The sequence below is a fragment of the Dysidea avara genome, chromosome 10 (genome assembly GCF_963678975.1).
Source record: "Dysidea avara chromosome 10, odDysAvar1.4, whole genome shotgun sequence".
Classification (NCBI taxonomy): domain Eukaryota; kingdom Metazoa; phylum Porifera; class Demospongiae; order Dictyoceratida; family Dysideidae; genus Dysidea; species Dysidea avara.
Genome location: NC_089281.1, coordinates 28,545,502 through 28,560,914, shown reverse-complemented (window position 1 = coordinate 28,560,914; position 15,413 = coordinate 28,545,502). Strand labels below are relative to the sequence as shown.

The window sequence follows — 15,413 nt, the reverse complement described above, 5'->3', positions numbered from 1 at the left end:
ATTTCGTTTCTCACGTGATCCAATCCGGGTCAGACCCGGATAATTTGTAAACCGGGTCAGACCCGGATGACCCGGAGAAAATGTGACCCGGTTGACCCGACCCGGTTTCAACGCTGATATGTAGCTATAGTCAATGTGATCGTGTCATGAAAGTTTATTGTCCAAGTAAACTCCAAGATATTTAATCTTTTCTACTGATTTCAAGGGTCACTATTCTGTATACATCACGTGGTATGAACCACAAACAAACACATCTCGATGTTGCATACTAACTCCGGTTTTTTTTCCAAGTCCAAAGTGGTTCCAAAAAAAAATTCGCCCTGCGATCTAGAACACGTAAAAATGGCCGATGGTTGGGGAAAAGTGCGTAAAGAAGTTACTTGTGCTATCTGTCTGGGCATATATAAGAAACCAAAGATGCTTCCGTGCCTTCACACTTTTTGTGCGAAATGTCTTCAAGGATTGTGGCAACAGTCCTTAGTCACTCCACCACACTTCTACAACTCTCAGCCGCCGCCCTCCTCACGGATTATAGGATGTCCAGTTTGTAGGGAGCAAGTGCAGCTGACCACAGTGGAAGATCTTCCGTCAAATTTTTCTGCTTCTCATTTGGTGGACATTGTTGAAATGCAGGAGCGAGTCAGCAAGGAAGCACCACCCACTTGTCAGTCGTGCAAGGCTCGAAGAGATGCTGTCGCTTCGTGTGCGCCGTGTGGTATATTCTTGTGTGGATCGTGTTTGGAAGTGCACAAGACGTTGAAGTTGACTAGTTCTCACCACATCAACAGCCTCGATGACATCAAATCTGGGAAGGTCACTGTTCCATCCATCCTTGACCACAAACAAGAATATTGCTCCACTCATCCTGATAAACCACTGGAACTGTACTGTAAGAAGGAGGACACTCTTATCTGTCTTGGGTGTGCAGTTGTCAAGCATAGGGATCATCAATATGACTTTATCTCTCAAGTAGCAAAGGAACACAAGCAACAAATTAGATCTGGACTTACCAATGTAAAACAACAATTAAAATCATTGCAGCGAGCTGTTGCTGAAGTGAAGACCACAATGGAACAGGTGCAAAGAAAGAAAGAGGAAAACATTCAGAATATTGAAAAGGCTTTCCAGAAAGTGGTGTTAGCTTTACGTATGAGGAAGCGGCAACTGATTTATGATGTTGATCAAATCACATCATATAAAATGGGAGCTTTGAACATTCAGTGCACAGAGCTGACTAATTCATGTGCTCAGATGAACAATTACATTGAGTTAATCAATGCCAAACTGACATCTGAGAGTGATCGAGCCATAGTGGCAATGAGAAATCAGTTGATTGAGAGAGGTAACCAGTTGTCAAGTTCTGTGAAGGGGACAAGATTATCTCCTATGGAAAGTATACCACCCGATGTCAAGTTCTATGGCTTACAAGCACTTGTCAATCGTCTCCAGCAAGTAGGCGAACCATTGGATGTTTGCATTAAAAGGTGTCAACTAACCAAGACGAGTACACAAAATCTCCACAAGTTTGAAGTAATAGTCAAAGATGCAAAGGGTCAACCTGTGACGGACTGCATGGATGCTCTGAATGTTAAAGTGTTTCCCAATGAGCGGCATGACACACAAGAGCAGGTTAATATTGTACATGAAGGAAATGGCCGTTACACCTTCTCAGCTAAAAAATGCAACTCCTGTTCCACAGCTAATAGGCATTACTGGCATGCTGATTGTGGGTGTAGAAAATATGGATCCGTTAATGTACAAATTTGTGATGAAAATGTGCCGGGGAGTCCTCTCAGGTAATCTTTCATAACTGCACATGCTCTATGTTAGCAACTCTTTTAAACTATATAATACACGTATACTAGTAAATTATTAATTTAGGAATCCAAGCAATGAAAAGTAGTGAAACAAGAAATGAATGACAGCATAGCTCTGCAGGGGTGTGAAAGTGGTAAGGGCTCAGCCCTAATGCTGCCAAAGACAGCTATTCTAGGGGTCTGGGGGGCTTGAATTTCACATAATTGTTAAGGTGCTAAATGGAGGCAAGTTTGGGCTGTAGCTAATACTGTGTGCAAGGTGCTAGCTAGTGATAATATGACACTGACCAACTCTGTTATACTAAACCTTACCATTAATTAAGAGATAAATTGTACAGAATGTTTCTACAAAGAGAAACAAAACCAAAGCTAAATGTACACTAACTATTTTTAGAGGCGCTTAATATGGACAAAGTCGACCTAAAGCTGTATTGAGTAAAAGACAGGTTGGATAAATGTTGTTCCTGTCAATTGTTAATTGCAACAGTATTACATGTCTAAGTATTGCATGTTCACTACTTTTAGTTTTGGCTTCATCAAGTTTGAAAGTTTTTTTTAAAATTTCAGCCAAAAAGTGGTGAAGCTCTGGCCTCACTGGTCGCACCTACATACTCTGATGCCCTTTCTCTGTAAGAAAATGCCTACATTGGCATGTTATAACAATTATTTTGTTCAATGTCAAAGTAGGAATAACCAATACCGCCTTGTTTTTAGAAAACCACCATACCAGTATGAATGGTTATTGGGATATCAAAGGAAAAATACATCTGCTCTACCCACTGACATGTGTTAACTGTTAACCCTATACTGTACTTGTCTATCAGTATTTCAGCCTCCTTGTACTAGCAAACAAGCCTAATTAGCCCATACACTACTACATGTGTAGCATTCCAGCACTACTGTGGTTGAGGGATAAAGAGTCTGTCCTTACATAGTCACTCATGATTCACCCATTATCCTTTAAGATTTTATGCACCCCATGGCTTCTCCATAAGAATATATATGCTGGTTGCAGTTGTGGTAATAAACAAACTTCAGCCATGCAAATATAATGTGTAAACTGTTTTTGAGTGTACTTGCTAGCTATAGTTCATTTCAATATCAAATATTTGCAACAATCATGATAATAGGCTCTACAATAACTGTGGGAGAAAATTTTCAATATTACCCAACCCTAGCTGTAATACCTCTTGTTTCACTACCTTTTATCACTTGGATCCCTACTTCATTTTAAGTTAATAATATGTAGGGCTGAAACAAATACTAACAAGTATTTCAAAAATTTTGGAATTTATAACTAGAGTAGGGACCATAGCACATTGATAGAAGGTACTGAAACAAGCTGAAGTAGTGCACGATATTAAATCACAGTAAAACAGTAAGAAGTGTTATATCCCTACTGTGCTCCAAGATACCATAATGGAAATGCACAGTAGGGATATAACACTTCTTATTGTTTTACTGTGATTTAATATCGTGCACTACTTCAGCTTGTTTCAGTACTTTTTATCAATGTGCTATGGTCCCTACTCTAGTTATAAATTCCAGAAATACTTGTTGTTTGTTAACTTTTTTTTGTAAGTAATATTATTATGATTGGTGACGCATATATACTACATTTGAAATGGCGCTGCGTGCCCCAGCTGTATCGTCTGAAAAGTGAAGTATCCATTACGCTTCGTTGTCAGCTATGTTCAACCCGTTACACAACAGTACGAATCAAGAGCTGTTTGAAAAGCATCTCTACAATCCACGCATACCGAAAGGGTTGGTGCCACGCGCCTGAGTTATATAAATTATCATCTGAAAAGTGAAGTATCCGTTATGCTTTGTTGTTGGCTATGTTCAACCCGTTACACAGCAGTATGAATCAAAAACTGTTTTAAAAATACCTTTGCAATCAAAGTAGCCACTATGAAAAATACGGACGATTTTCATTACGAAAGAAAGCCATCACGTGCTACCACCAAATCGACACTTTTCACTGTCAGCAAAGATGAATGGGACACAAAGGAGGACACTGGTAAGTCCATGAAGAATGCATTGTACGTACTGCGACATGCCAAAAGGCACCTCTGGGGCTGAAGCGACGTCAAACAGTGAAAAACTAACAGTGAAAAACTCAAGCCCGTAGTCTTAGCCGTTATCGAGTTACGCTTGTCTGAAAACATCAGGCAGTCAGTCAGACAGTCAGTAGAAAATTCCGTTGAATAAAAAAATTTAAAAATTCCGTAGCAACTTGTTGAAAGTGTTTCAGGTCGATCTGAAAGCTTGTTTGGGCTTAGTTTTACTTAACCAATACTGCCTCATCATTGTCTGGGAAAATTGAGGCTATTTTTTGGGTAATGTTATTTTGTGGGCCACGCCTACTCCTTTGTGGTCCCTACTATCAGAGAGTACTTGTTAAGGATTTGGTACTTGGATAGTAAAATTGGTACTCGAGTACTTGTTAAGATCACGTGACCCAGCTCACATGATGTATTTGTCATCAGGGAGTGACATAATGAAGGCTGTAGAGTTTTGATTAGCATTTTTTTTTGTCAGGGACACTAATATCAGTACTTTAATACAGTGTGTGTATCACTGTTGTTACTTGAAAAGCTGTAAACTGTTTAAGGTTGGTACAAAACATGTCAAATGGGTATGACTACAAATAGCTAGTATTCGTGAGTACTCGATCGTTAACTCTAGACAGTACTTGAATACTAAAAAACCACATCAGCCCTAATAATATGTATAATATATGCTGGTTTTTTGTTACCGTATAGCAGAAAATTTTGGTGGGAGAAAATTTTGGCTAATTGGTCATCGACAGAAATTGGCGGATAATATTTTGGCGAATGGATCACATGTATACTCCCATGCAAATTAGATGACAGCGCGAGCTCGAGACAAGGTTGCGATATCTACACCGAGACTAAGTAGCTACAGGGTAAATGTACAGCTTATATGTTAATGCTTCACTGGGCGAAATCGACACGCTGTTATCATGTTTATCTACTATAGCTAGTTGATCAGCAACACTGATGCCGTCACATCATTCACGTGATTCTTCACAAGACACTATACGTTTTGCTACTTGATAGAATAACTGATGGAGTACACGTTTGCTGTTCAATCGAAGATTTGAGGTTATCATGTTTACTACGCCATTTGGGATGCTGCGATCGATGGAGAAGCTCTTCATTGTAAAAGGGAAGTGGGAAATGCCTATGATACATTTGCAGTCGCTGTGAAAAAGATGGAGTGATTGTTGGCCATTGTCCACACATGATTTCTTCCATATGCTCAATTTTTATTCGAGACGGAGGGTCGATTACCTGCCAAGTGAATGGTTGCCAATGCTACTCCTATGATTTGCAGCAAGGGGGCCTGGAAATACCATGCATATTGACTTTCCGAACATCAAAACAGAAAGAGTAATGAAGAGGGTTTTAAGCAAGGAATATGACATTGAACTCGCCTATACCGAAATCCCTCTACAAAGTCTAGACAGCAGTCAAGCTGCCTCTGCTAAAGGTTGACAAATCAAACAAGAAGTTCAGGAGCTGAAGTAGATGAATAATCAAGATGATCAAGTCCAGCACCAAATAATCATTGATGAAATTGGTGAAGTAGGTAAAGCAGAAAATCAAATGGACACCACAGAAGACCACCCAATGCCTCCAGCCACCAAAAGACGTAAGTTACCTAATAAGGAAGTGGAAGACTTTATTATGGGCAATGAATTGTCTGATATCCATGTTAATTTGGCACAGAATTTGTTAAAGGCACAGTTTCCCCAGTTTTGAAAGGATTAAAGTTGACCCTTTTGCAATGTAAAAATTTTGAGCAGGTATTCACAGAAGATGAGATCACCAATAAGCTGCAAATAATTCACTGCAGTGATCGACACCACTGGATTGTAACAACTACTGTGAAGTATGATCAAAACGAAGTGCATGTATACGACTCTCTGTTCAAGACTCTAGATGATGAAACAAAAGCAACTATCTTCTGATTGTTTAGAAGTTCAACCACTAGTACCCCAAAAATCAAACTAATAAACTCACCAAAGCAGGAGGGAGGGAAGGATTGTGGGTTGTTTTCTGTAGCATCTGCTACATGTATTGCATTTGGTCTGAATCCAAACAAGCAAAAATTTCAGCAGCGATCAATGAGGGCACACCTTGTTAAGTGTTTGGAGAACAACAAGCTCATCCCATTTCCTTGCATAAAAAAGCTGTAATGTTAAGAATTTCATTTAAGTATGATCATGTAGAACATTACAGTTAGCTATTTTATTTATTAAAGTGTAAAATGCATGATGTTACAGTTCTAACAATCCTGTTACAATTTAAGCAATCCTGTCACTATAAAACCATTAAGTATGATGTCTGGCTTGCTCTTTAAATAATCATACAAATTACACATCCATTTGGCACCCATAGGCTTAACAATACTCAAGCGCAGATCTGCTGGGTGGGTCTTGACTTTTTGCTGCAATTGGTTGTTTTGCATACCACTCGTGAAATTTCTTGTGGAGAAATTCTTTTGCAGCTTTGTTGACGCTCACATCCAAGGGTTGTAAGCAATCAGTGCAATTAGGTGAAGAACCACATCTATCTTGTTTGAATCTAAAAATTTTAACAGCTCTCAGTTCAGTGCACTGAGCTTTGAAATTATCAAAGATCAGTACTGCGGGTTGTCCATGGGGAAGCTTCAGCTCCTGTCTTTTTTGACGAAGGTAAGGCGAAATTATATTTTCGACATATTGTTGCATTGTCAATTCATTGCACCAGTGGTTGGCAGTAAAAGTTATATCCCGGAAAGTTATGTAAACATTTAGTAGTTTTCCCCTGGTAAACTAGCTGAATGGGAAGAAAATCTCCTGACATAGAACAGGCAAACACTGCAGTGAGCTGACGTTTATATATTCTCTTACTTGGTGGTCTAGGTCCTCGCCAATCAGTAAAGGTCTACCCCTTTTCTTAGGAACTAATTCTTGAACTACACTATTCGACTCTTCATTATCGCTATCAGGTGAATGTGATCTGCGTGCTGCTTCTTTAGCTTGGTCTTTGACTTTGTCTCGGTATAAGTCTTTCCATCGTTGAACTGTGGTTTCCTTCAGAGGAAGAAGATTCCGGTATCGATTGGCATAGTAACGTATAGCAACAGTTGTACCAATTTCTGCTGCTTTCTTGCCGATTTCAAACCTCTGTGCAGGGTCTAGTATTGTGTATGGGCCACGAGTGTCCGAGGCAGTGCCACTTTCTAACAGTTTATTTGCTAACGCAAGCATTCGTGGACGAAATCCCTAAAGATGGTACCCTCAAGCTCAACAGACCGTTTGGATTAGGTAAAGGCTGTTTTGCTTTCTTCTTCAATTTAAAGTATTGAAGCAGTGCCATCGATAATAAAGTACTGAGTAGATTGTAGCAATCGAGACTGGAACGCATGTGGGCATGAATGACCTGTCAGCTTAACTATATTATCCTAAAACCACATATCAATAGAAAGTTGTTGAATGGAATACTTGGGGAAGGCTGAATAACTGCTGTAATGATATTCACTCACCGATTATGAAGTGATGAAGAACAGCGTCTGGTATTTTTATTTTAAAATGGCGAGTAAAATTTTGGTGATTCCATGCAATCTTGCCAAATTTGCCAAAATTTTCTCCCACAAAAATTTTCCGCTATACAGTATACCATACAGCTGTACAAGTGTGGCTGTTCTATTAGGGTGACTGCTGCATTAGAGTATATTGAGTCAGCATCTAGGGGTTTGGTCACTATTCCTTTATTTCACTGTGCTATCATTATAAATATAGCTACACCAATAAGAGGGTGAGGTCATCATGTTTGAGTAAATAGAGGTGTGGTCTTCGTGCTTAGTCAACCTAGATTATTGATGGGTGTGGGGTCTCAAATCTATCATGAAATTACAGGTATCTACCGGTAGTGTAAGCACTTTAAATAATTTTGTGGCATCTAATTATGCTGCTCAAAGAAAGTTTTGACGCAGAAATATAATGTCTCAATATGGTTTTGTTGCATGAAGAAGACAATGACCAGCCTGATCAAGATTGAGATACTCTAACAGAACAGTAGAGTCCGCAATCCAAAAATTGACTTTTACAAATCAATTCCCCTACCATTGTGGGATTTTCATTTTTATCCCATTGCTAGATCTACCATGAAACTGGAGGCACGATTATTGTCTTCACAAATAATTATATCAATTTTAGTATCTAGCGAGATGCAAAATTTATTTTTAAAATTCTGTGCTCCACACAAAGGAGCGGATAAAACTTACTACTTAGCTAGATATTATCTAGAGTTGTTGTAGTTAAAAAGTATGTACAGTAGTAAGCAAATGATTTACTGGGTTCTCGGCACAGGGTTGCTTTCTTTCAAAAATCAGGAACCGAAACATGAATTTCGAATTCAAGCTTCCCTACCAGCCAAGACAAGAAAAGCCAACTCTTCCTCATAGTGATGTAATAAGGTTGGATGCATAGTCTAACTTAGCTGTTAGTCTGGAAAGGATCTGAGACTTCTCACCATCTGGATGAAAAGCATTAAAACTTTCATGTGTCATTCCATGGGGTTCTCTCAATGGTGCCAAAGTCCTTTCCAGTACTTCTGATGCAACACTGGTCACCTAATTTTGTTTAGAAGGATGGTAATGATGGCCCAAAACGTTTGTTAGTAGTAACAGTTGGTGTTTTTGTGATTTCATATGATGTAGTATGCCAGGAGCTCCACCTAGCTTGAATCAAAAATGAAGGTTTTGTGCTTTTTTGGTTTGTTTTGCATCATGATGGTGATGTAGGATGATCTAGCAAAGATTTGAAGCTGCTGTGGAGCATGAGAGGTGAAGTCAAATTTGGATGATTTAGCTGCCTCCCGTGGTGCACAGCTTAGAACGATGCGTGGAAACTGTGGATGAAATAATAATTGGCAACCGTTGGTACCAAACATCTAGGGACATCTTTGGCCATACATAGTTCTAATTATTAGTGAAGTAGGGATCTCTCTTGTTTCACTACTTTTTATTGCTTGGATCTCTACTTCATTTTTTAATTAATAATTTTTGACACACTACTTTGTTTGGTTTTTTGTTACGCATGTGACTGTTCTATTACGGTAACTGCTGTATTAGAGTTCTCGAGTCAGCCTTTCACCTACCAGGTGGCGTGTCACTATTTTATATATTTTCACTGTACTAGCATTATAAGTACAGCCAGACTAATAATAAGGGTGTGTGGGCATCGTGATCTCGTAAATACATTGTTGAGGGGAATGCTGGATCGCTTGTGGCATCTAAATATGCTGCTCAAGGAAAGTGTTTATACGGTTAATTAACACCTTGGTATGGTTTCATTGCATGAAGAAGAGGATGAACAGCCTGATTGAAGATAAAAGTAGCAGAGGGCACACACTCCCAAAAGACACATCCTACTAGTGAGTGGCGTAAAATGGTGGCCATGCGTTGCTTTGTTTGGCCTCCAGCCTTGTGACTGTGGTCAGACAGGCTGGCAGGCAGGCAGATGGAAATTCGAGTTTCGGTGATTTTAAAAAATTCTATATCCAGCTGCCTGTAAGTGCTTTCTTGTTTTTGATGCTGCATTTGGATAATATTATTCTGTAAAGGTGATTTTTGTCGCATAAGATGTCTCTATTATGAATTTTAAAGGCGGAATTTTAGGTGGTGCTCGTCACTTTAGGGGAATCCCTACTTTAACAGTACTACTGTACTGTTTGATAATTGACGGATGCAGAAGCACTGGAAATAGCTAGAAAGTGCAATATATTTCTATAATGCTACAGAGAATTGACACTTGTCACCCGGATGGCGAGAAATCATCTTTTCCTGAAATTCGTATTTCTTTGTCTGTTTTGGGCACCCAACAAATCATTTGCTTATTACTGTGTGTACTTTTTAACTACAACAATTATGATCTGGCTAAGTAACCAAGTTTAGCATGAAATTTTGAAAATAAATTTTGCATATCATGAGATACTATAGTTGGCACGTGTTCACCTGAGCCCCCACCAAATACAGTAATATCAAAGAGGTGAACATGTGCTCACTCCCAATGGTTTTGTACTGGAACAAGCATGTTTTCATGTTGTAAACAATTTTTGTGCACCTGAATTGTCCATACTAAAGGTATGGGATATTTTTAAAGCCTCATAACTTACTTGTTCTTTCCCATATCAAAGCGCTTTTTAAGTGAAGCTTTTTAAATAAACAGTTCTGGTGTTTAAAGGGCTTCACAGTGCTACTTAATGATTGGGCAGCTGGCCCATGTAACAAGAGTTGTTAACAAGAAACGAGGGCTCAGGTGAACATGAACAGACTATAAAAGTGATATTTCTGTGAAGACAACAATCATGCCTCCAGTGGATATAGCAATAGGATACTACAATAAACAATTTGTAAAAGTTGATTTTTCGGATTGCAGTGGTGTGTATTTTGCAGAAAGCTTACTATAAAATTCAAACCCAAGTTACTTAATATAGTAATCACCCTAATACAACAGTCACATACACACATTAATAATTATAATGTGATAAACTATTGAAATTACTCTCATATTCAATTTCAGAGGGTCTAATTAAAAAAAAATTTCTTGTAAGGCATGTCCCCAGCCCTCCCTAGGTTGGCATGTATTGCATGCTAAAGGTATTACCTAGCTAGCTTTATCAGTATATAGGGACCCCACATTCTAAATTTGCCCTTGGCCATCTACTTCTCTTGTTGGCCCTGTATATATGTAATAGTTATGCGATGGGGATGAGTGCTTTGCCTGATATATTATATAGTTATACAACGGCCACGAGTGCTCTGCCTGATATAAACGCACGAGCCTGAGGGCCGTCAGGCCCGAAGGCAAGTGCGTTTATACAGGCAGAGCACGAGTGCATGTTGTATAACTGTTATGTACCACTCACCTAATAGGTGGGGAGAGTCTCACAAGACAGCTGTAACACTTATAAAGGCCAGGTTTCTAACTTTGATTGTGGGTAACCAAGCCAGACGTTGCGATGACGTTCCCCCTGCAGTACTGCAGCCACCTGAGATATTGAAAGCTAGTACGCTATGGGTTATATCACTAACCTGCATTCGCTGTTCGACTCTCATCATGTAGTGCTCAGCATGCCAGTGTGCCATATAGACTAAGCACCAGACTAATCACCATAGTGATTCTCTCGAGCGAAAAAAAGCAGCTAAATAGACGATTTAAGTAAACAAAACCTAACTACTAAACGATACTAGTCTAATTCTTACTATTCACACTGGCTAAACTCGAATCTGGTGGCATGACAAAACTGGTTCCCACAATCGAACGTAAAGGTTAGTATTATTTAGAATATATTTGTTTTATTGAGTCATTGTCGAAGTGGACTACAGTTTAATCTGGGCTAAGATGGCACCAGACTAGTAAGGTGTATAAGTACATTTATATATATGTAGACTAGAGTTGTGGCCACCCGCGTTGGCTTTTTCGATCGCCATTGGCTGCTTGTAAACATTATACGTATTGGTGACGTTATGGCCCACAATCGACCTTTACATGTCAGGCTATAAAAGAATTCGAGTGATCTGTGAAGTGTCTTTCCACCTATTAGGTGAGGTGTCGTAGTAGTCTTCGCCACCGGCACTTGTGCTATGCTGCACAAAACCGCAGCCAGTGCAATATCTGTATATTGCACTGCGGTCAGTGCATTATAACTTATAATGCACTTGTTGTGGTCTACAAAACCGCAACCAGTGCGTTATAAGTTATAATGCACTTGCTGTGGTCTGCAGCAGTGCAATATACAAATTATGGCACTGGCGGTGCCTTTGAACTGCCCACGCAGAGTGGTACATACGCACTATATACACACTTGCCCGAGAGCCAGCCTGAGGGCAAGTGCATATATACCAGGCAAAGCATGAGTGCTCGTGGTATAATAGACACATTCCAAAATTACATCACTGTCATAGTAGCAACCATCCGCCATTTTGAATGGGGCCACTAGGCCCACTAGTATTAATCATGATTGTGCTACATTTAAATATGACAACTGAAACAGCTTGAACCATGCAGTATTGTTGAACAACAGGCCACCAAAGCCTGGTTAGAGGCAGGTGATTATTCACGTTTGGACAGGTGCACAGCGACAGTGTATGGTCAGCAGCTGCTACTGCTATCACTTCCATTAGCATAGTAGTAATGACTACCCAGACTAAAATGCTATCCTTGTACAGGAAACAAGGCAATTAATGTTGTCAATGCTGAGGTCAATTCTTCACACCTGTTCAACCCAGATAACCACCTAGCTGCCTCTAACCAGAAACACCTATTTTCAACCTTGAAGGCTTTCATAGCCTGTTGGTCAATAATACCACTTTGTTCGAGCTGTTTTCATCGTGACATTTCAACATAGCGCAATCGTGATTATTGCATTCAAAATGGCAGAAGGTTGTTGTTTTGACAGTGACGTAATTTTGGAATGTGTCTATCGATATTGTGCCATGTGGGTTAATCACCTACACCTGTGGGAAACTACTGGCATGCTTCATAAGTGTATTTACATTGGGCTATATGAATTTTGATTATGGACACTGTGAATCACTAAGCAAAACCAACTATCATCTATCACTAAAAAAGATATCACGATACTATACATGTATAGGTTATTACACAAATCCAGGTATCTGCACTATTTTAGAGACCTGAGGAATGGCACAATAATCACCTAAGGCTTCATCCTTGGTGATTATTGTGCCATTCCAAAGGTCTCAAAATAGTGCAGATACCTAAATTCAGGCAGTAACTGATTTAGACTATGGCTCATGTAGCTCTGGTCACTGCCAGTAATGACGACTTCCTGATTGAATTAGTGCTAAAATAACTCACTGTTAGGCTTCCTAGATTAATACGATCATCTTTATGATCCAGTGATGTTTTCTAACTATACCTTTACACTCTAGTGATAATTTCTAATGGCTGTTGTGAATGGAATCCAGCAAAGCCATATGACACACACCACTAAAACAAATTACACAAAATTCAGGAGAGTAGGACATTGATCTCAGTATAGTGCAGTGAAGCATCATTGTTCCGTCTATAGAATACGTACGTCTGGTGAAGCTGCACGCACCAAACCGCAACTTATTAATTTCATTCAGAACTCAAGTGATTTTTTAGAAAACAAAATACATTGCCTTGAAACTTACGTGAAGCATGATCTAAATATCTAACCAACCAGCAAACCCCATTTTTTCTTAGTTTTATATTGTGACTATTGGGAGTCACATGAAATGCCAAATAATACAAGGCTAATACATTTAGGTGGTGCTTAGAGCATGTCCAACCTCCTCTGAGTGTCTAGAACTTATCAAAAACAGCATTATAGAACTCACCAGTGTATTGAAAACAGCTCCATTTCAGTCAAAGAAGCTCCTCAGAATGCTTTCACCAAGAAACTTAATCCCACAATCATTCTCAAGATGTGTGACTGTACATGGCACAAAGGAGATGGCAAAGGACATCAAAGAAATCTGAGAATGAGTTAATGTGATATACGCACACCTAACTGTGCAATATCGTGAGTTAATGAGATATAGGCAGTGCCTTAAGGTGGCGGTCACCTGGACATAGTGGTTTTTGAAACCTTTGTAAAGCAAGCTCATATGTATTACCCCGAAAAATTTGTTAGTTACTTTACTTTTCAAAACTTCAAGTGAGTCATCTTCATGGCATTGCATTGGGATAATTGATCATGCATGGTCATACAATTACAATTTGAAATACTTGTGTCTCAAAGAATTCAAACTTCCTCCCAATTTCAATATCATAAAAGTAAAATTAGCTAGTAGATATGAAATTGAATTAATTAGTACTGTAGCATAAAATTACCAGGATATTATCTATACTAGGATATTATCTATACCAGGATATTATCCTTGATGTTAATATAAAGAAGAAAGCGATTTTGTATGTAAAATAGCCTCCAGCTGCCGTTTCAGAGCATCTATTTTCAAAACTTTCCCTGGGGAAGCTTGCCCCATACACCCCTAGCTTGGAGTGAGTGCTGCATGTGTGTAACACAACTAGTTGAGTATCACATGAAAGCAGATAATCTAAATATCACATCAGGTCAGACAGTCCACGGATGGCCTGACCAAACAAGTACAAGGAAAAATTAAGAATTTTAAGTTCGATTAGGGATCATAGAAATAAAAAGTTGTGAAACAAGGGAGGTTGCCTACACCTGAAGATATACTAGTAGACATTTAATCCCTAATTCAGTTGTGGGTAAAAGGATTAAATGTCCACTATAGTATATCTTCAGGTGTAGACGACCTCCCTTGTTACACTACTTCTTATTTTTATGATCCCTTATTGAACTTTAAATTCTCAATTTTTCCTTATACGTACTTTTAGCCAATTATTGTTTAGCAATATTCATAATCACTGATTGTTGTACTATATTATTTACAGGTTTGAGAACGGATGTGACCAAATCACTTTAGGTCGGTCACTTTACTATGATGATGCACCCCTCTAGCTATTATTCATTGTAAATTGAGAAAAATTTAGCATTGTAATTGATGTAGTTATGTAGTTAATAATAGATTTATTTGCTATTTGTGTATAAGCAATAAGCATGTGTGTATCACATAATATATAGTCTATTAAATACACTTTGTATTTTCAAGAAAAATTGTATCATACACTATGGTAGTACTGTATATTGGGATCATGGAGGTTTGGGTTTTTCTGGCCAAAAATATCACCCAAAACCAGCTTCACAATACCATCCTGGCATCTTGGCAGTATTGGTTAGCTATAGCCAAGCCCAAAAGTGCCTTCAGTATGACTCTAAATGCTTGTTACAAAATTTAAAAAAAATTATTTGATGGAATTTTCTACTGATAACTGCCTGCCTGATGAGTGTAGCTCGACAGTGGCATCCCAGTAGGTGAGAATCTTGAATATGGAAGACAAAATGATCAGTTTACACTTTCAGTTAAATCAAAAGCAACCTGAAACCATATATACACAACTTACTTGTTTATCTAGCCTCATTGTTGCTTTGTTTATGAAGTCAAATGTCTTCAAAATGTGGGATAGAAGGGGGTGTGTCATAACATGTAGGATATCACTGTTATCAACACCTCAATTTCAGGAATTTATGAAGTCAAATGCTACAAAATGTAGAGGATATTTAGTTAAACCACACCTGCACTTATAGGATATCTGTTTTGACTTCGCCTCATTCTTGGGTTGATAACAGTAGTATGGTGGGGTTTAACTAAACTTAATTTGGTACATTGTATAGCTATATCATTTGACATTGTCTAGTCTTTTGCTGAATGAACTGTGCAATCTCACTGCTTTACAATGACAGTCAAAAATTTATAATTCTTGTACGTGGTTGAAAGGTTTTATGTCTTATAAACACTCTTCTCAAAAGGCCATGATAAGTTAATAACACATTTCTGTTCCCCAGCATGTACTATTATAGGGAAACATGTAATGTATGCAGCTATTGCATCTTTGGATTGATAAAGGAACGCTAGACTTTGACAGAGATACACCATCTCCAT

General features: G+C 38.7%; 1 protein-coding gene across 1 annotated transcript; it reads left to right on the top strand.

Moving 5' to 3' along the window:
- The first annotated feature begins 76 nt into the window (after positions 1 to 76).
- Positions 77 to 14,532, top strand: LOC136269021 (E3 ubiquitin-protein ligase TRIM45-like). Its single transcript, XM_066064490.1, has 2 exons — positions 77 to 1,796; positions 14,305 to 14,532. Exons 1-2 carry the CDS (start codon positions 259 to 261, stop codon positions 14,369 to 14,371), a joined length of 1,605 nt encoding a protein of 534 aa, XP_065920562.1. The 5' UTR covers positions 77 to 258; the 3' UTR covers positions 14,372 to 14,532.
- Positions 14,533 to 15,413: the final 881 nt, after the last annotated feature.